The sequence below is a fragment of the Euprymna scolopes genome, chromosome 12 (genome assembly GCF_053919585.1).
Source record: "Euprymna scolopes isolate OS-2025 chromosome 12, ASM5391958v1, whole genome shotgun sequence".
NCBI lineage: Eukaryota > Metazoa > Mollusca > Cephalopoda > Sepiida > Sepiolidae > Euprymna > Euprymna scolopes.
This window is the reverse complement of record NC_136493.1, coordinates 136,935,408-136,958,835: the sequence shown is the minus strand read 5'-3', so window position 1 is coordinate 136,958,835 and position 23,428 is coordinate 136,935,408. Positions and strand designations below refer to the sequence as shown.

General features: G+C 34.5%; 1 protein-coding gene across 1 annotated transcript in view; it reads right to left on the bottom strand.

Moving 5' to 3' along the window:
- The window catches only part of LOC145291108 (uncharacterized), a 130,865-nt gene that overhangs the window by 29,696 nt on the left and 77,741 nt on the right, over positions 1-23,428 (bottom strand). The window contains exons 25-30 of the mRNA XM_080136624.1: positions 22,999-23,118; positions 20,491-20,610; positions 12,620-12,739; positions 9,851-9,970; positions 5,759-5,878; positions 1,793-1,912 (exon numbers count right to left, since the gene is read on the bottom strand). Coding sequence (XP_079992750.1) covers positions 1,793-1,912; positions 5,759-5,878; positions 9,851-9,970; positions 12,620-12,739; positions 20,491-20,610; positions 22,999-23,118 — 720 coding nt within the window. The remainder of the gene's footprint in view (positions 1-1,792; positions 1,913-5,758; positions 5,879-9,850; positions 9,971-12,619; positions 12,740-20,490; positions 20,611-22,998; positions 23,119-23,428) is intronic.

Sequence of the window (23,428 nt, the reverse complement as noted above, 5' to 3'; positions counted from 1 at the left end):
TTATTATTATTATTATTATTATTATTATTATTATTATTATTATTATTATTATCATCATTATCATTATTATTATTATTATTATTATTATTATTATTATTATTATTATTATTATTATTATTAGCTAGTTACTTTTATTCTCAGTCATAAAAAATCGAAAAGATAAACATTTTGAATATTTATTGCAATTTTTAAAATTATTTTTATATTTCATCATGTTTAGAGGAAAACTCGAATATTCGCAACAATTAATTAAATGCATGTTAATTAATATTAATAATATATAATATATAATAATAATAATAATAATAATAATAATAATAATAATAATAATAATAATAATAATATATTAATCATTTAATAAACATCATTGCAATATGTTTTATGAGGTAAACCGAGGTTTTGCTATTCAATATTATTATGAATGATCGCTGACAACTTCTGTTTTCAGTCATTATTCATTTAAATCGCAATTAAGGCCAGATGTAGAACAAACGCAGAGATTGGTCAAAAGTACAAAAATATGACTAAACAGTTAATATATCAGATTGTTGCATAAGTTCCCGCCGTTTCATAAAAATATTTTGTTCTAAAACATGTTTTGATATTTGGCAAAGTGTTATATATTATTAGAAACCGCGCATTCTGTTCTACAAGATAATGATCATCGTTTTTTACTCATATAAATGTTTTCTCGTTTTTCAGAACCATCAAATGGATTGTCAAGTAGATAAAAAATCACATTTTCGACACCTCCTTCTTTTCGCCTTTAATCGAGGTCAAAAGCAAGTGAAATGACCAAGGATATTTGTGCCGTATATGGAGAAAACGTTATAACGGAGAGAACTGTTCGAGATTGGTTTACAAGATTGAAACACGGTAATTTTGACCTGAATGACGCTCCTCGTTTTGAAAGACCAGTCAAGATAGACGAAGATCAATTAATGGTTCTTTTGAAGGAAGATGGCTAAAGAATTTGGTGAAAAGATGAAGTTTGTATTTACAACAATTTCACACCACCTTCAGTCGATGGAATGAACACAAAAACTTGGAGCTTAGGCCCACGCGAACTTACTTTTGCTGTTAAAATTATTTTATTTACTTAAAAAAAAACGGCGGAAACTTTAGTAACAACTTAATATTTCTATCTGTCTGAGTAACATAATGTATTTAATATTGGTTTGATCGGTTTTATTAGTAAAAATGCACGCGTAGAATGGTTTTCTCTTATTTTCCTATTCTTTTCGATAAATATTACCAATAACACCTGTTTAACAAGTAGTTTATCTTCGTATAGAAACGCAGCGTTATCAAAGGTATATCGAATAGACAACTTACACATACATACACATGTCTCTTATTAAAAGTGTACCCGGGTTTATGAGGGATGATATTAGTAAGTGATTCTATATGAATGAAAATACTTCGGCCATCTTTGAAAATCACAGGGCAACAAAAAATATCCATTCGGATAAAATATATACTCGAAAGATGCAAACTACTCCGATTATCTTTGAAAACCATTAGAAAAAGTGTAAATGTTCATCCGAATAATATATAATCAAAAGAGTCGATAAGAAATTCGGATTTGATAATATACTCAGAACAAAACAGGATTGAATATCTGCTTTAAAAAAAAACTTTTTACCAAAAAGAATGGTGAATAAAATGTACAAAAAATAAATCAAAATACACATGACTCGCGAATTACTTGTATAAAATAAGATAATAGTGACCCCTGTATATGATTCTTGGAGTGATCTTTGTTGTCAATATAGAAATTCATTTTATTTACCTTTTTCTGGACAACCTTTTCTGGAACAACTAACTTTTCCGTTTCGACGACAGATACAACGATTGCATTTGTCCCAGAATCTGTCTCCATTTTCGTAATGTTTTTCATTATATACACAGCCTGAGTATAAAACGAAAGTTACAATTTACAAAACTCGTTTTGGAATTTTGCACAATTATTTTTCAATTTATTTACTTGTTTTTTTGTCACCATTATCATAAAAAACAATCTTATTTCTTAATACAAATCAAACTGAACTGTATGATAACAAAATTATATATATATATATATGAAGAGAGAGAGAGAGAGAGAGAGGGTAGAGGGAGATAAAATAGAAACAATCCATGTTTGTTGACGTTTCAAGACTTCCGCAGGATAATTAAATTGGAGAAAATAAAATACCAGTACAATATTTTAAAATATACTTGCTGTGAAAAAGATGTCTTTGCTCTATTTCAGAACGGAAAAAGTCGTTGGCATTTCAAAATGTACAGTGTTGGTGAGAGTGAGATTTTTAACGTCATATAGCCGTTTGAATATTTAAAAAAGATATAATCCAATTTTTTAGAATAAATATAGCCATTATGATTCAAATATAGCTGTGTTTATTGAAATGTAATGAGTGTATTTTTATTCTTATTTATTGACTATTATAAACATACAGTACTGTTTCACTTTATCACAGCTCATCAGTGCGGCTAGACCTCAAGCCAGTACTAAACTTGACGGTCAATCCGTTACTGCTATACCGGGAAGTGACTTAAGAACGTTTGGCCATTGTCCAAACGTTCTGAAGTTCAATTTGTTTACACTAACAGCATCGCTTAATACGCTAACGGCAATTTGTATATGCTCAACCCAAGATAGGGAGAATTATATATATATATATATACATATATATATATATGTATATATATATATATATATATATATACATATATATATATATGTATGTATGTATGTATGTATGTATGTGTGTGTGCATGTGTATTGTTTGTTTCTCCTAATTTGCCCCTCAGTCTTCATTTTTAATGAGTGATTTTTCTGACAAAGGGAGAAGAAAAGGATGTATTCTAGTTCGGCAGTACTTTTGCGTGAGTAGTTGCCTGTGATGTCGGAAAATTTCTGTTTTTATGTTTATCCTTTTTGCCATGTCACTAATAAGGGTATTGGAGGTAAACGGTTTACTGGGTTGACGTTATCCGCCTGATAGTCAGGGACCAGCACCTCGAATTAACCACTAAGCCGTCCTATAAGCAGGGGCAAAGTACTGGAGCTACTGTATTGCCATTCGGTGAATGGATTCTGGAGCATGCAGTAGCTTCTGGTGAGGGTTCTCGATGCCATATTAGAGGGTAATTATTACAACTTTAGCTTATCATAGTCTACAAAAATATTTCTTAATTTCTTTTTCATTCTTACTTTCCTTCTCTGTCCTACTCTCACCAAATATGTCGACCTGTTCCACAAATCCCAAAACTCCACCATGAAAAGCTTCCAGAAAGAACACAAGATTAAACCCAGAACTTCAACTTTCAATGTAAACCAGGAGACCACACTAGACCTATTATTCCTAAGCGAAACTGGCATTGCGCCGACTATTTCTCTAGATGAGTTCGTAATTAAAGTATATTCTAACACATTCAAATCTGATTTCCAAGATTGTCATGGACATGGAATATGTACTTGCATTAGAGATAGCTTTCTATGTAGTAGGAACATTTCCAGAGAAGATACTAAGTTACCCTATATGTGCTTCCAGATTGCACTTGCCCACACCACTGTGTTTATAGTTGCCTTTTATCGCGTTCATAACAGCGGAGTTACTATCTTTATGAGCATATCTGAAACAATTGACCACATCCTGTCAGCTCATCCTTCGTCTGTGGAGCGTTCAATGTCACGGTGTGGAATGGTTAGCCCACTCAAACAAGACAGACGAGGGAAGGTTCTGTCACAATTTCTCCATTGCACATGACCTAACTCAGATTGTTCACGAACCCACCCGTGTACCCGACACTGACAGTCAGTATGCAAGTCTCCTAAACCGTTTTCTTACAACTTGCCCTGAGCTATGTCATCCTCCGTTTTGTCTCCACTGCGATCTTCCGACCATTCGGTTGTATCAGTTAAGATAACAACAAAATGTAATAAGTCCTCAGACGTACCTCTCCATCGTACAGTATATCGATACTCTATGGCTGACTGGGATAGCCTACTTACATTTATATCAGATCTACCTCTTCGTCCATGTTTAAAAATAACGTGACCCGACAGAATGGTTAATTGTAGGTATAGACAGTTTCATACCCTTCAAAAAATCTCAGCAAAAACTTAACAGCCAACCGTGGCTCTCTCCAATATGTGCTGCTACCATTGCGCACAGAAATCACTTTTTCCATTGCTTTCAACCTCATAGATGTACTAAGACTAAAGCTGCCTTTACGATTGCCAGCAACCACTATAAAAGTGTAATAAAGAAAGCGAGAGAGTTGTATGCTTAATCTTAAGGAGAATTGCTTCCCAACGCCCTGAAAAATCTCATTAGTTCTATTTAAAAAATCTCATCAGTTCATCTATTTAAAAATTCAGGTGATCGGTAATCTCTCTTTCAATACAGACAAACAAGTCTCCTGTGCGTCATGAGAAATTTGTTGGGGTCTGTGTTAAATAAAGTAGTCAACCACCCCAGAAAAAAATAACCTGATATGCTAACAGTTATATCTCATAGGATTAGCAAATCTCTCGACGGAGGTTTCCTTTTTAGGGCAATTGCTCTTGATATATCAAATACCTTTGATAGGGTATGACATAAAGGTCTACTCCACAAATCTCCAGCTACGGTATAGCTTGAAATGTCTTTTCAATTATTAAACCATTTTTGTCTGATAGGTTCATAAGAGTATCTCTATCATGGACCTTACTCTCTTCCTGATCTATATCAATGATCTTCCAAATCACATCCTAAGATCATTTGTAGACATTTATGCTTACGTCACTACCATTCATGGCAACACATCAAAGGCCGCAAATAACCAAGTTCTCTGATTCTCTCTCCTCTGATCTTGAGCACGTGGTGCAATGGGGAAAGAGATGACTGGTTAATTTTACTGCATCTAAAACAACCTTCTATCTTTACATCATCAACGCTCTGAACCCCCCCCTCTGGCATCAATTGAAATGAATGGTTCTTGTCTTGGCGAGGCTCCATGTTTTGACAAACTTTTGGGTCTGACTACTACTCCCGATCAGAAATGGAACACGTACATCAAATCCGTTGCTGTCCGTTGCTGGAAAAATGGTGAAATCATTCTACTACTCACGTAGATATCTCACTACTTATCCAATTTACCTATATAAGAACCAAGTACGTCCTATGATGAAGTACTGTTGCTACATTTTGCCAGGAGCTGCTAAAAGCAGTTTATCTTGCCTTGAAAGAGGTCAAAATAGACTAGTGGAGAATGCTCTTTTCTATCCCGTGCAACCTCTTTCTTACAGAAAAGTCGTTGTGAGTCTGTCTCTACTTTATCGTTATTTTCATGGCAAGTGCTCGTCTGAGCTCCAAGCTATGGCCTCCCCTGCCTTACTCTCATGAAAAACACTCGTCTGGCTGAAACCACTATCAATAATTTCCCTCACTTTTTATCTGTGCCTAAACCTGAACGTAGATTCCATGAACAAAGATTCTTTCTTAGAACTGCGCGCCAGTGGAAATCTTTTCCGTTTTTCTGATTTCCAATTGACTACAATTTGGTCGTCTTCAAGTCTCCTTGATAAGCCTCCCCCTTAAGTTACCCAATTTACCAAATTTCTCACTACTGACGATTACTATGGTATTGTCCCCTTGACTACCATTGACTCATTAACCCTTATCATCGAGTACCATCCGGGTCTTCATAAGTGGTGACTCTTTTGTAAAAATAAGTAACGTTTCTTGTAAATATAGAAATCAGATTTATTTACCTTTTGGAGGACAATATTTTCTGGTACATCTGATTAGACCTTTTCCGAGGCACATACACCAATTGCAGTCGTCTTTAAAACCTTCTCCGTAGTTGTAACCTTTTCCTTCATGCCAACAATCTGGGTAGAAAACAAAGATAACGTTTTCAAAACACAATTAGAAGTTTATGCAATTATTTTTAGGAATTTATGTGCGCCTTTTAATGTTTTCAAATAACCATGATATATCCTAAAATAAATTAAGGAAAACATTCACAACTGGATTTGAACTCTAATAGAATAAAATCATAAAATGAAAAATAAATGCCCTGCACACAAGTCTAGTAACTATTTTTCTGAAGTGCAAAAAAAAAAAAAAAAAAAATATGAAAACCTTAAAGTTCTTGTTAATAAATCAATTATGAAGGTTGTCATTATACTAATACCATCACTCATGAAGACAGGATACACTTTTAGTACGAGATATATTTTTGCAGACTTACTTGCAAACTTATAATTAAAGCGTTTAGTATTACAAGGGCGTGCAATAAGTAATGCCCCTTACCCATTTCCCATAGCAGTAGAGCAACGAAACTTGGCACAGTTATTAGCCTTTCTCTACATAGAAACCACCCAGAGTTATGCATTTCTCCCATCGTTTGATGCAGCTCTGGAAACCGTTTTTATAGAACACCCCAGGTTGATCCTCCAACCACGACATAACTTCAGAAATCAAGGCTGCATCATCTGGGAAACGTTTCCCTTTCAAAAACAACTTCATGGCTGGGAAGAGGTGAAAGTCAGAGGGTGCAAGGTCAGGAGAGTAGGGACGATGGGGCAATATTTCATAACCACACGTGGGCAATATTTCATAACCACGTGCTTCTGATCTGACGACATGCGAGTTGTGGACCGGAGCGTTGTCCTGCATGAGGAGAGTACCTTTACTGATCTTGCCCCACCTCTTGATTTTGATAGCTTCCCTTAATTTCCTCAAAAGTGAAACTTAATAGGCTCCTGTAATTGTGGTACGCTTTGCCAGGAAATCTGTCATCACTATTCCGTCCTGGTCCCAGAAGACTATGAGCATGACCTTGCCAGAGGAGGGCTTCACCCTTGCCTTCTTTGGAGGTGGTGAGTCCACTGCATTGACTGGGCTTTGGTATCTGGATCATAGTGATTGACCCAGGTTTCATCCTGTGTAATCAATCTTTTGAAAAACTTTGACTCATCTTCTTGGCACATCTCCAAATTCATCCAAATTCATCCTCGAGCACTCGACGCGTTCTCGCTTCTGGAATGATGTGAGCAACCTGGGAATCCATCTGGCAGACACCTTATGCATATGCAAATGGTCATGAATGATAATTTCCACAGACCTTGTACTAATCTTGACATGGGCTATCTGGCGAATAGTAATGCGCCGATCTCCCAAAATGGCAGCCTCAACTTGACGGACAGATGCCTCATCAATGGCAGAAGGGGGGGGCGATCAGGTCTGGGAGCTGTTTCCACAGACTTCCGGCCATGTTTGAATGCACGATGCCAGCGTTTTACAAGGTCATATGATGGGGCATTATCACCATAAGTTTCTTTCATTTCATCAAAAGTCTCCTGTGGTGTGTGTCCTTTCAAAAATAAAAACGGGATCACTGCTCGACATTCAACAGGCTCCATTTCACACCTGACTCAGTTCAAACACATGTAAAACAGAAACTACAATTAGTTCAGAGCTGTAATTGGCCACACACATAACCCGTAGAGATAGAAATCATTGCACATGCAACATTTCAGTTAGATCAGACAATTGGAAGTGGGTCAGGGGCATTACTTATTGCACACACCTCGTAGTATAAAGTTAGACGTAGGTGAAAACTACATCTCTGACAATCTCTAAAGCGGAATTAAAATGCCTATCCGGATAAAATATTTAATCAAACAAATTCATTGTAGATTATTTATTAAAACATACTTAGATCGAAACATAATTTTACGCCGTTTTTAAAAAGTCTATTAACTTAATAGAAGCGGTAAATAGACTAGTGCTATTTTATATAAACGTATTTTGTAACAGAGCCACGGACGCTAGGTTAACCTCAGCAGCTATATGTAAATGACCGAGCCGGCTGCGCGATGTGACGTACAGCGGATATAAAAATGACGCACGAGTTCAGAGAAAAAGAATTCAAGACGTTCAGGATTCGGAACATATTCGAGATACGAGAGAATGGAAAAGGACGTGATCAAGATACTAGAAGGCGGAAAACGACGTGTTTGAAACACGAGAGAACGAAAAAGGACGTGTTTGAGACATAAACGGAAAAGGACGAGTTCAAGACAAAGATGTTCGAGATGTTTTCGAGGCGTATTCGAGACGCATGGGTGGCATTATAGCCGAGGCAATACGTCACACGCGGCTGGAAAAGGAGGAATAAACCGTTTAAGTACTTAAAAATGCGTCATTGGAAAAAAATCAGATATAAAGGCTTTTATTAAAAAAGAAAGTGAGTCGAGTTTTTCTTTCCTTTCTTATGTGCATTGCGACGGAGTCTATAACGTGTTAGGTTTGTTAAAATGTAACGACGCCGTTAAAGGCAAATATGTACAACGTTACAATTTGATAAATATCAAAATACAGATAAACTCGCAAATGAATCGTTGGATTAAATACTGAATTAATTAGTTCTGGATATGATATATTTAGGTATCTTTATTTTCAATACATATAAATAAATCTATAAGCAAAATATTATATATTATATTATATATTATATTATCGAGGGTACCCGGTGTGCCCGGTTGTTTGGAGGTGTTTGTGTAAGGGGGGGTGTTAAAGCAAAGAATAAGCGTAGTGATAACACTGTTTGAATAAAAAAGAAAAGAAAAAAATGGAAAACTTCTCTACAAAATCGGCGAAAGCAACACCCCCCTCCAAAAAAACAAAAAACAAACGTAAAACGTAAAACTTCTTTAAAAAAGAAATTGGAAAAACAAAAACGAAAACTCAGGGGGAAAAATTATGAACGTGTTCGGAAAACCTAAAACAAAAAAAAAAAACACAGCGAAACGTGAAAAAAAAAAAAAAAAGAAAAAATGGCATAAATAACCTTTCGAATCGGTTAAGTCCATTCAAGGTTTTCAAGCAACTACGAAGTAAAGAAAACCCAAACCGGTGTTCTTTCGTAAGTGTCCCTTGTGAACGATCCCGCAACGGTATAAAGTGGTGGCGGGGGAAGGAGGAATTTATTAGAGAGAAAAGATTTTACTACCTCCATTGATTTTAACCGATTGTGGTAGTAAACTCTCAGCAGATAGAATATAGGAATCTACGATTTTCGAGGAAGTGGAGAGATAATAGGCCTATAATTCACCTCAGATCTTGTGCTGCAGTTTGCGCATATTACATTTGCATGAAATGTCTTGATTTTTAATCCTATTAAGATCAAAATCAGAGGGGAAAAATGAGGTCATTATATATATATATATATATATATATATATATATATATATATAAGAGAGGGATTAATATATTGATGTGGATAAAGTAAGCAATCGAAATATAAATTGAAACTTAGTTATTAAGAACATATCCAGATGATAACATATCAACGAGTATCAACTGGTTTTTTTTCTAAGTCTTATGAAACTAAAAGTTGGTTGATTGGTTGTTTTTGTTTTACGGCATATCAACCCTTTTCAGGTTATTTAATGCCGAATCCAAAGATTTAGAAAAAAAATGTTTTTTATGGAATATATTTGTTGTTTTCAAGTCGGTTTCTATTTAACCCATAGTTGGGACTCTAACAGGTACTACCACTCCGGGTCAGAGTGGACCTGGGAGCAATAGCAATTAAAGGATAGCTCCACACTCCCCAAAGCCTTCAAGCTGGGGTCTCACCACTCGATATAGTTTAAGGTCATATTCAGGACCAAAACTATAAGAAGCGGTTAACAGACTGACGATATTTTATATATAAGATGAGCGTGTTTTATGAATTTAAAAATTTAGATGAATTAGTGAATAAATCAATTGATCTCATAGAATATTGATTAACTCTGACTGTGATCTGTTTATTTTTCTTTATTGTTAGTACAGAGATGATTTTTATTTACCTTTTTCTAGACAACCTTTCAGGGTACAGATGATGTTGTCGTTACCAAGGCAGAGGCATCTGTTGCATTCGTCCCAGAAGCATTCTCCATATATATATATTTCTCCCTTATGCACACACCCTTGGTAAACAATAAAACAAAAATAGCAAAAGACATTCAGAATTTTATACAATTGTATTTTCAATTCATTTATGTTTTTTAATGTCACATTGATTAAAAAAAACAATTTTATTTCCTAATACATATCATATACGTTTTTAATTCAGAAAACTCTGTTAACGGCATTGAACTGTACGAAAGCAAAATAATAATTTAAATCAGTTAAGTTAAAATTTTATACAATTATTTTATGGAATTTACTTTTTTAATTTTAATTTTTACAAGATAGTTATTTCCTAATACAAATCAAATCTCTTTCTACAACCCCTCCCCCCCAAAAACGCTACTAGCAAAATCGAACGGTTGTAGAACTTTAATAAAATACGAAAAATACCCACGACGTAAATGATTCAAAGCATTCATTTCGGCGGGGGAAATGAGAACCTTGACTGAGGATTGATCTACCTTGATGAGAACGTAATCTATCTAAACAAGGAATACATTTTGTTGTTATAGCTTCTAGACGTAGTTTTAAAGTCCTGGGACTTAGAATAAAGGCCGAAAATTAGCACAAGAAATACTACAAATTTAGTAAGAAAGTGATGTTTAGTAAAATTAATTATTTTTCTTTTTTTCGTAATCAAATTAAGGAAACTTAACGAAAAATTTAATTTAAATGAATGTTTTCATCAACAGCTGTTTAATTTAAAGATAAACGCAGGTTAATTGCCCTTGACGTTAAAAGAGAATAAACGGATCGACATCGTAATAAAATATCGAGCCGGATATAATGCGTAATCGATTTGTTTTTGCTAATAAACGTTCTCGATGTAAAATAGCAATCAGAGAACTCAACGAAAAACAAAATTTCACTTTGATTAAGAATTGATCCCCCTTGATAAGAACGTAATCTAGCTGGACAAAAAGTACGTTTTGTCGTTATAGCTTCTAGACGTAGTTTAAACATTTTGTCACGTGGAATAAAGAACGAAAACTGATACACGAAATACTAAAAAGTTAATAAAAAAGTGATTTATAATAAAGTTAATGATTGTTTTGCAATCATATTACGAAAAACAAATTCTTAAAAGAAACTATAACTCATCCTGAATGGCGTTTCTAAGCTCAATCTTTCCGGAGAAAAATATAATGAAACGAAAACACTGACGTAATGTAAAAACTAACAACTAGAAAACTTAACGAAAAACAAAATTTAAATTAATGGTTTCATCAACGGATGTTTAAGTTCAAGAATAAACGTAGGTTTATAAATATTGGCGCTAACGGAGAATAAACAGATCGATATAGAAAAATCTCGATAAGTATGTACTAAGCAATTCTAGACCACATTTTGAATTTCATGAATACAAAAACGGTGGAGTTTATGCAGTACATGTTAATGAAACAATTATCGGACCAGATATAGATATATGTAATTGATGGTGTGATGGAAAATCTTCAGAATCAAATAAACGTTCTCGATAGATTGAATTGTAGAATATATTACCAAACTAATGCATATATAAAATAAATGCATAACCAGACTAATATAGATTTTAAATAAAAGCATTACCCAACTAATATATATTTTAAATAAAAGCATTACCCAACTAATATAGATTTAAAATAAAAGCATTACCCAACTAATATATATTTTAAATAAAAGCATTACCAAACTAATATAGATTTAAAATAAAGGCATTACCCAACTAATATATATTTTAAATAAAAGCATTACCAAACTAATATAGATTTAAAATAAAGGCATTACCCAACTAATATATATTTTAAATAAAAGCATTACCAAACTAATATAGATTTAAAATAAAGGCATTACTCAACTAATATATATTTTAAATAAAAGCATTACCAAACTAATATAGATTTAAAATAAAGGCATTACCCAACTAATATATATTTTAAATAAAAGCATTACCAAACTAATATAGATTTAAAATAAAGGCATTACCCAACTAATATATATTTTAAATAAAAGCATTACCAAACTAATATAGATTTAAAATAAAGGCATTACCCAACTAATATATATTTTAAATAAAAGCATTACCAAACTAATATAGATTTAAAATAAAGGCATTACCCAACTAATATAGATTTAAAATGAATGCATCACACACTAATATATATTTAAAGTAAATGCGCCACTAAACTAATACATATTAAAAATAAATATAAAAAATATTTGCAAGAAGTCCCAACGTTTTTAACAGATGTGATTTTACTGCTTTTTCGTTCAGACATCATAAAAGACATTATGTGGGAATTTCAGAAGTCGATTACGCGAGTAATGACATTATCAATGTATTCAGCATGAATAAATTCATTAGGTGAACATTCTTTATAGTTGTGTTATTTGTCAACCTTTCGTTATATGTATCTTGGGGAGATGTATTTCAAGATGGCTAACGAACCAGACGTGAAGCAGACACAAAGCAATATATATTCACTAAGGCATAAATGTGTATTAATTTTAAAATGCGTAAAATAAATCTTCCTCAAGTCATATTTTCCGAGCATTTACCTAAATTTAAATAAATTGCGTTGCAAAAGTGATATAAACAAATATTTGTGTTAATATGATGTGAGATTAATTTGGAATGTGATTTTCGGAATTACATTTATCATTAATACAGAACTCATGTTTTTTACCTCCTGGTGGACAATTTATTTTAGTACAGCTGACTTGATCCTTAGCACGACAGATGCACGAATTACAATAGTCTTTAAATTCTTGTCCAATGTTGTATCCTTTTCCTTTATGCCAACAATCTGTGTAGAAAAACAATGACAAAAATTATCAAAACACGATAAGATTTTTATACAATTATCTTAATGGGTTTATTTACGCTTTTTATTCTTTCAAATGAAACTGCTACAGCTTAATATAAATTAAATCCCTTTTCTAACTCTAGATTAACACTCGTAGTCGAATGTAAACTTTATGGGCATAAAATAAAATGAAACTAAACTGGTTCGAAGCTTTCACATCGGTTGGCAAACAAAATATCAAACTCTAAATAATGATAATAAAAATCAGTCACGAATGTTTTCGATAAAAAAAAACATAGCACATAAATAGCCGATCAGGATCCGCTTGGGATAAATAGATAAAAGGATACAATATTAGACATCGGTATACCAAACAAATATATTTTGTGCTTCAATGCACTATTCTTTTAGACATAGTTAAATATATTGAATATTTATTCCAACAGTAGCTGGGATACCCGGCGTTGCCCGGGTATTGGGCATTTTTCATTGAGTAACGTATATAACACCACAATACCAAAAAGACAAAGTAATTATTTATTTGATGACACGTCGCGCTTAAACACACCTGCTCTATCTAGGATATTGAGCACTTTGGTAATCTCAAGTCGTCCCCCACTTCCAACAATAATTTGATGAAGAATGACGTCACAACCCCTACTTATCCCTCTACTTGAACAATAATTTGATGAAGAATGACGTCACAACCTCTTACTTACCCCTCTACTTGAATAAAAAGCAGGAGATACAATTTGGAAGGATTGTCTAATTAAAACAATCACCAATCCATGTGATGATAATCTCAAGTCGTCCCCAACTTGAAACCATTATTTGAAGAGGAATGACGTCGTCACCGGAAGTAACCCCCAGCCTATCCCTCTCCTACTCAGTTAAAAAGTAGGAGATGATGTCTTATCAAAACTGCCGGAAATATATGAGATGATATTATCACGTCGTCCCACACTTTAAAGAGAAGTGTTGTCTGAATGACTCTGCAGTTTTTACTCATTGCTATATAAATACAAAGGCCTAATAGTTAACAACATGAACGAATGAATGAATCGAATATGCGTATGCACACAAATACAAACATGACAGCTAACTTAAATGAACAATTTGCATGTCAATTTGCTGATGTCTGTACACGTTATGCATGCATGTAAACAAAAAATACTCGCTATAAACCATCCTTGGTATATGAAGAATTTCAGTGCTATGTGACAATTAGTTTAAGAGTTTACCTGTTAGATATTTACACACATATGTTTAATGTTTTATATATATATAGATTAATCCGTGTTACTTTAATATTTAAACGAGGAAATAGTGTTTCCCTTCATTCGCTATTCATATGATCAAAGCATATTTGGCGATTGTCTCCTCTTCCTCATAATTTACATGCTATAAAATACATTGTGTTTTATATCAACATAGACTACAATTTTGAATTTTCATTGCTTGTATTTTTTTTTGATCGGAGTTTTGTTTTCATCTTGAGTGTTATTTGTGCAACGTTTCCCGTATTGTTTTTACACATACGAAAGTACAGCGACTTAATGTTAATAGGGAACATGAGTTGGAAAGGATACATTGAGAGGGTTGCCAGGGCCGGTGCGAGGAAAACGTGCTCTCTCTACCGTCCTAGAAAGTTACTTATATCTCAAAGTATCCTGTACCTCTACAGGGCCACCATTCGCCCATGTATGGAGTATTGTTGTCACATTTGGGCTGGTGTACCTGCTACTAGTTTATCACAGGGTTCATAAGAGTGTCGCCAACCTGATAGGCCCTGAACTTTCATTCAAGCTTCAACTTCTGTCCCATCTCTCTGCCTGTTCTACAAGTATTTTAATGGTGGATGTTCTGACGAACTACAAGACCTTGTACGTAAATACCCCCGACAAACCCGAAAAAATCCCACTACTACACAGTAGAGATCGCTAGATGTGAGAAAGCCTTCTACTCTAGTAGTTTCTTCTCCAGAACTTCTAGACTTTGGAACTCCTTTCCGGGTTCCCATATTCCAAACTGTACTGACATGCAGAAGTTGAAGTGTAATGTGAATAGCAATCTTGCTGCCCAATTCTCTACATAGTATTCCTTCAACTTATAGTAATCTCCTATTCTAAAGCGGCACTGTGCCTTGTTTGGAGTTAAAATGAAAATTTAAAAAATATAGTTTCTTTTCAGAATAAAAACAAAAATTGCAAGTGAATTGCACTTGTTCCTTTATAATTTATTATAACATATTTAGAAAAAAATAATGTGATGTGTGTTGAATTCTCATTGAAAAAAATCAATTTTTCTAAATCAAATTTCTTTAGCTTTAAACGGTTAAAAAGAATTTGCTAAAAAATTGTTTAAATTTGTCGTTATTTGTTTTGATTTATTTTTTATTTATTTCATTGATAACGAGCCTGGGTGCCTGGCGTTTCCCGGGTGGTTGTAGGCGTGTGTTCAGAAAAAACAAAAAAAGTATTAGGCAAGCAGGCTCGAACCCGTACCGCGAAGGAGGAAAAGAACGTGAAAAAAAAGAAGATAATATTGAATTAAATGAGTTGGTAATTAATTTTTGCCCAGGTAGAAGATACTGGGACAATGACGAAAAAAAAAAATTAAATCGATAGTGGGAAAAACTCAAAAACGTGGGGTAATTAGTCTTCCTCGCTAACCATTAGGCCAAAAGCTAATATTGAATTAAGTGAGTTGGTAATTAACTTAAGAATCATAGGAGTCGCTACCCACGTGTAGACAGGAACGTTGTTGTTAAACCTGGCCGGAGGCTAGTTCAGCTTCCCGTTTTTCGTCGTTTTATTTATTTGTTTCCCCACGAATACAAATTAGACACAATGTCGTTTTTGATGTTGGGAAAAAGCAGCCCCCCCCAACAAAAAGGGGGCACTCTGGCAGTATCCAAATAAATAGTAATAATCTCAGTATGAAAGTTTTCCCCTACATTAACAAAGGACGAAATACAGAACAGATATTACTCAGCCGGAAGACCAGGCGCCAGCTGATTGCGTTCGAATAGTTTTGCTTTATTTCTACAAAAAAGACAAACAAATACTCGAAACAACGGCACGGGGGAAAATTTTTTAAAACTCGATAAAAAAAAAGATAGCGACGATGTTCTTTTGCGAATCTGCGATATTAGGATCTAGGAAGTCTAAGAAAAATTCTCCTGGAATCTAAACGTACAAGAGAACTCCCAGCTAAAAATCCTTTTGCGGATATACACAAACGCTCACGTCTGTCTTGTCTTTTATATAATAGACTAGCCTAGGCCCCCGGCGTTTCCCGGGTGCTTGTAGGTGTAAGCAAATGGTAGTAGGCAGCCAGGCTTGAATCCGATAGGCGACGGAAGTGAAAGAAAACCTGACGTCTTACCTCAACGCCATGACGCGACCAGAAGTGTTATGCGTTCAAATTAAACGCAGTCAATCAAAAAGATGGCTTGCAGAAATGGCGTTGCTTTTAAACCCCCGAAGAAGGCCGTTTTTCATGTGGGGGGAAAAGCAGCTAAGCTAAAAAAAATGGGATCACTCTGGCAGTATCCTAATGAATAGTAATTATCTTAGTATGAATGGTTTTCCCTACATTGACCAAGAATGAATTACGGAACAGATACAACCCGAGTGAAGGCCGAGAGTTGGCGGTTTATTTATTTATTTGCTTCTTCACGAAAGCAAATTAGATACAAGATCATGTTTAATGTGGGTAGAAAACCAGCTCCCCCCAAAAGGGGGGGCACTCTAGTAGTTTCCAAATAATAGTAATTGTCCCAGTATGAAAGATTTCTTCTACATCGACAAAGGACAAATTACAGAACAGATACTACCCGGTAGGAAATCCGGGAGTTGGCGGGGTATTTATTTGCTTCCCCACGAAAACTAATAGGACACAAGGTCGTTTTAATGTGAGAGAAAAACCAGCTCCTCTAAAAAGGGGACACTCTGGACGTGGTCAAAATAAATAGCAATTATCTTATATGAAGGGTTTCCGCCACATTGACCGAGGCCCAATTGATTTCAAAAAGTAATTGTCTGGTATGAAAGGTTTCCTTCACATTGAGCGAAAACTAATTACTCAAGTGTCAAGTGAATCATCAGAACAGATACTACACTTCGAGGTATCAAATCTTTTATTCACATGAAAAATATACAAAAAACAAATGAACAAAAAAATTTATGAACATAAACAAAAAAGATTTCTCTTAGCTAGTATCTTTTACCGTATTTATCCTTTCGTAATGTGGAGGGGTTTTTCCTACTTAAAGCCAATTTTTAAAACATTTTGTATTTACATGAAAATACAAAAACATTAACAATAATAGTAATATTTCATTTGTGTCGAGGGTGTAAAAAAATAAAAGCATGGTTAGTAAGGCCCTTCTTACTCTAAATTGATAGACCGCCCGTTTCACTCTGGTTTGTAAAGGAACCAGGGTTTCGCGGTCAACCTCTAAGTATGGGGAGATCCTCTATATGGGAAGGAAAAAACAGGAGAGAAAAGAGAAAATTGGTGGGTGAGGGAGTAGGCAATGTTAGTGTTTGCTTTCTGCTCCAAAATGGGTGGAATTTCGAGGTTGGCAAAGAAAATATTGTGGTTTGGGGGAATTTACTTGTCTAGCTAAGAGTCTAGAAAAAGTTGGGCTAGGAGGGGGTCAGACAAATCCTAGACCGCACCCTCCACACCTACATGTATTCACATTTAGCTCCTCTTCATACACAGAGATTTGCTACATGTATCCATCTTCTTTCAAAAACCGCGCGATGCAGCCTTCTTCTATTACATCTGATCTTCAACCGTAATTGGTGTTGAAAGAAACGATCAGATTCTGATGAGAAAAAGACAGCCCCCTGGTCATCTTGCAGTCGCGACGTCCAAATCATCATTCTCGCTACGGCCAAGATTACAATGTAGACAATTTGTCTTTCCCGGTCCCATGGCGGCCTCATATTGTCCACGATGTTGGATATGGTAATCGGCGAGGGGCGATTCAGGCCGTTACCTCGCTGACATACAACCAGTACCGGCGGAGTTCGCAGCAATCAAAGAAAGCATGATTAGTCGTTTTTACGGCTGTTGTTCCGCAACGGGGACAAGCAGATGACTCCACAAAACCGGAACTGCATTGTATGTTGTTGAGCGGAAGTGCATTCGGCCCAATCACCAGGTCAGAGAGAACTCTGAATAATTCAAATGAGTTAAACCTGGCGTCCAACTCCACGCGGAGAGGATCTCACTTTGCTGCCAACCCAAACGCATGCAGAGTGAGTCGTCGGTGCTCCCCGTTACTAGACCCCTGTAGAGTTCCCTACCGGTAGCAGTCACAAGATCGCTGAACCTTTGTAGTAGTTATAGCACAGCTTGTCACTGGAAGGCAGATTCTCCCCGCGGCCTGCGACGACTCTTGACAAAGGGGTCGAGAATGAGGTCCGGAAAGGCGGCAGTAACTGTGGAGTGCCACGGTTGATCTTCTTAAGGAAAGCCAGTCTCTCGGCGTCTCGATGACACTTTAAGTCTGGCATTCCCAGGCTTCCCTCGCACGGACGTTAGATACAGACCTGTCCGCTCACCTAGTTTCTTCCTTTGTCCCAGAGAGGCGATGACAAGAGTTCGACAAGAGCTTTTAGGTGTTGTGCAGGCACGAGAAGTACAGCCAGTCGGTAAAGGATGAGAGGAAAGACGTATGTAGCGCATGCCTCGGCTCTACCCTTTAAGGGAAGTTTCCTAGGAAGCCACAAATTGACTGCAGCCGCCACCTTTGAGCGCACGTCCGATCAATTTTTGTTGAGCTAGAGACCCGGTCCGAACCAGGCGCCAAGGATCCGAACCAGATCTCAGCCCGACAAAACTCGACAAAAAAATAAAAGATAGAGACGATGTCCGTTTGCGAATCTGAGATATTACGATCTGGGAAGTATGCGAAAACTTCTGGAATCTAACTAATACGAGAATCCCGACACAAAATACCTTTCGTGGACATACACAAACGCTCGCGCCCATTTTGCTTTTTATGTATTAGATGTTATTTAAAAACGTTCAACTACCATGGAATTTCCTCGGCTTCTACTAGATATACATTATACTACAACATAAATGAAGTTTAAAAAACAAAATAAACAAATCAATAAGCAAAATGAAAATACCTATTCGAATCAAGTCGAACAAATCTATTGGAAATGCATTTGTTGAAGAACATAATCAAATCGAAACATAATCAGTATCTGCTTTGTATTTTTAAAGGCTTTTTACCTAAAGAAACGGTAAATTGAGTGATTTATTTTATGTACTAGCAGATGTACCCAGCGTTGCCCGGTATTAAACGTAACATATTAATTCCTTTAAAAAAGGAAGTAAAAGAATATGATAAGAAACTGACACATGCGCATTTGTGTATTATGTTTTTTTTTCTAAACAGTTCACTTCTTGTAAGTAACAAATAAGAGAACATACTCGACCTGAGATCGAAATCAAAATCTAAATACAGTGAATCAAGTACGATAACCATTAGGCCAGTGTAACACGATTTTTAAAGGGTGTTTTCAAACTACTTATTTTTAATATAAGTAATCTGTAATGTGAACTATTCACGTAAGCAAATCGTAAACAGTACTTTTTCTGGATGAAAGGGGATTAAAAAGTTTTCCACATGTCTGAATATCCTATATACCAAATTTAAATTCTGTAGATAAAAATTCGTTGAGTATATAAGTTAAGAAATGTCCTTACACATAGTATAACTTTTATAGATATACTAAACTACCCGTGATCCGTTGGGGCAGTATGTTATATTAGCTATGGAATTAATGTATGAGCGTGACACTTATGACGTAAACAAAATAATTTTCTGTTACATAACAGAAACATTTTTATGAAAGTATATTAAAATGAAAGAAGAATGTAGATAGATTTCTATGAGTCGTTCTGTTTAAAATTGTTTATTTTTGAAAAAAAGAACATAGCCGTTGAATTATAAGTGGTTTGCTATACTTATAGGTAAATGGGCACTGAACAGATACCATAACACTTAAAGTTTAATTCAAATTTTGATATATCTTTTAATTTAAACGCGAAAAAAAAACCAACAATTGGGACGCTAAAAACGTACACAGTAAAACAATACGTTTTATTGTCGCGTTGATTATTTATTTGTAACGCAAATAAACAACATATTTTCAGGGTTATTTATGTTGGTAGTGCAGAAGAAAATGTATGAATGTTTTTTTAAGAAAGGAGTATTTAAAAATGAAGAATCAATTTAAAAACAAAAGGAAGGCGATGGGTAAATCGCCGTTGTAAAATGCTCTTATGGTTGTAAACGGGTTAAAGTAGATTTATTTGTAAGAAAATTGCGTTAAAATAATTTAAACGTAATACGGAAATGAACGATGTAAAAAAAATTGAAAATATTACCAATTGTTTATTTGAATAAATTAAAAAAAAACATGTGGGACGCTGAAAATGTACACAGTAAAACAATACGTTTAATTGTCGTGTTGATTATTTGTTTATGTATGCATGCACAACCGGAAGTCGTAAACCGGATGTTAGGTTACAGCACCCGTTACAAGGTAATTTGAGTTTTATAATTATATAGATAGATAGATAATATGAACATGTTTGAGAAATATCAAAATGCATATAAACTCCTGAATAAATTGTTGGATTTAATAAGATATTGATCATACCTGAGTATAATTTTCGGAGATATATTTAGTATCAATATAGAAATTAAATATATTTACCTTTGACAGGACAACCTTTTCGTGTACAACTGATTTGACCGGTTTCCTGGCAAGTGCAACCATTACATTCGATCCAAAAACGTTCTCCGTAGTTGTATTTTTGTCCTTTATACTCGCATCCTGTATACAAAATAAAATTAAAAATTACTAAACACATTAACAATTTTATAGAATTATTTTTTTTTTATTTATGAGTTTTATGTTATGTTTATATTTTGCCAAAATACAATGTTATTTCCTACTAATACAAATACAATCTATTTATAACTCTAGAAAATTTCGTTAGCGGAATTAAACTTTGTGAAATCATAAAAAAACATGCACTGCGCAACACACCGGGCAGATTTCCTCCCGATTTTCAAATAAACAAAAATAAATAAATAAATAAATATATAAATAAATAAATAAAACTCCCAATAATGTTGTTTAAAGAAAGAAAACTCATAAACATCTTCACCGAAAACAATATTATACATAAACAATGACAAGTCTGAGATCATGTACAACGTGTAAAAATAGTTTTGTGTACAAAACGGTCTTTTATTTGTAATGTAAAAAAGTACAAAATATAAGAACCGAAAAACTGAAGGAAGAACGTCTCAAGCACACCAGAGAAAACTTGACAGGTTTCATGCGAAGAGAATCTAGCCGAAGAAAGAATTACGTGTTTACTCTTTCTCCGAAACACAGAACGAAGAACAAACATATAATCATGAAACAATACAACGTTACCAAGAAAGTGAAATATATTAAAATTAATATTTCCTGATTGAATTATTAAAAGAAACGCATTTTTAAAGGAAGTAAACATATTCTAAATTATGTTTCTAAGCGCTATCGTCCTGTAGTGCGTATGAGCGCATGGGAAAATAGCAGCAGCTACGCAGGGTAAACGACAAGCAATTGTATTAGACGAGTGTAACACGATTTTTAAAGAGCGTTTTCAAAATACTTATCTTTAATAGCAGCGTTTGAACGCGTATGCAAATTTGAAAGTGTGTGCGAGCTGGTGCGAAAAGAAAATGAAAAAAAAAATAGACACCACGTGGTCGGAAGGAGAAACAAAGTCGGCACCAAAGGAGAAGGATGTGGAAAGTGAAGGCGAGAATGGGCTGACTGTGGCCAGCGTGCTGTTGGAAGAAAGATAAACGCTAACCAGTGGAGATACACATATAGCCACGCAGTGGCAGAGGAACGTTTTTTTTTAGTGATGAGCTGGGAGAGTAACGGTAATAAACTCTATGGTTAAAAAAGAAAAAGAAATGCCGACCCGGATTCATGTAACGTTGTTTGTTTGTTCCTGCGACGTTACGTTATATTCCTAGACAAAAATGTAACGAAACGAAAATCGAGATGTAATTTAAAAAAGAGTACTCAAGCAATGCAACAAATAACGAAATTTAAATGTAAGAACCGAGAAACTTGAAAAACAAAACAAAAACATATTATTTTCTCTACAGATGTTGAAGTTAATAAAATGAAATAAATTTGATAAACATTGATGCTAACGAATCCGAGAAGAATATAAACGGATAGAATGTAAATATCTGATTACCGAGCTGTTATAGACGCCATTTTGAATTTTGTATTTTCAATTTTGTATTTTCAAAATGGCGAATCTTGTGTAGTGTGTAGTACTGAAATAATTATGGGGTCGTATAAAATAAATGATCCATGATTGAATATATATATATGTGTGTGTGTGTGTGTGTGTGTGTGTGTGTGTGTGTGTGTGTGTGTGTATGCTCCGAAATGGGTGAGCCGATTTTTTTACTTTTCACACAAATAAACTTTATGTGTCTGGGAGTGTTCTTAGATAGGATTTATATTGGAATGCCTCCGATAAGTATCGAAAATTCATAATCTAAAAAAAAAACTCGATCAAAGAATAAAAAAAAACAGTCTGATTTTGACGCAATTTTACACCCTAATGTAGCCTAACATCACAAGTATACTTTAAAGTTTTATCATTGCGCAAGCAAAAGTGCCTGGCGCATAAAACAATATTAGGTGCTTTGATAAGATTTCGAAATAAATATCTCTGCTTAGAGAACAATTGATCCATGATTCTTGAGTTTTGCATTTTCAACTTTAATTTAAGCTATTATATGAAAATAATTTTATTAAATCAGCAGTAAGTTCTCTACAGTGCAATTTTATATTACAATATATTGCGTATAAAGTCACTGCGAAAAATCATATGAACCTTCCCGCGGTGCACCACGATGGGTCTCCGACTAGAGCAGGCAATCAATTAATTTGGTTGAAAAAAAAAGGGTTATTTCATCAATTTCGGTGACAATAAAAGTATTTGAAATGTGAAACATTCGTTGATCCCCATTCAATCCCGGGCAACGTCAGGGTTCTCTGCTAGTGTATGATAAATATCAATATACTGATAAAGCCTCGAATATTCCGAAGTTTTTAAAAACACTATTCATGTTCTTTGGATATAGTTTTAGAGTTACTTTTATTGTCAATGCATAAAAAAAATGTGTTTTTCTTTACCTTTTGGTGGACAAGCCATTCGGGTACAACTGACTGTATCCTTAGCACGACATTCACACACATTACAATCGTCTTTAAACTTTTGTCCAACATCGTAACCGTTTCCTTTATGCCAACAGTCTGGATTAAAAAGAAATGCAAAAAGTAAAAACATTGCGAATTCCGCTTTTGAATATAAGCGTTGTTGCCTGATGAGGTCTCTGTGTATTATATCTAAATACTAAAAGGCTGAAATATGCTCATTACTGTGTAGCAACAAATTACTGCTTATGTAAAGAAAAATTGAAATATATATATATATATATATATATATATATATATATATATATATATATATATATATATATATATATACCTACAAAGTTTAGTGACAGTGATATTAAAAGCCTAGTTTTTTTATTTAAATTCATAAAAACGGATATCTTAATAT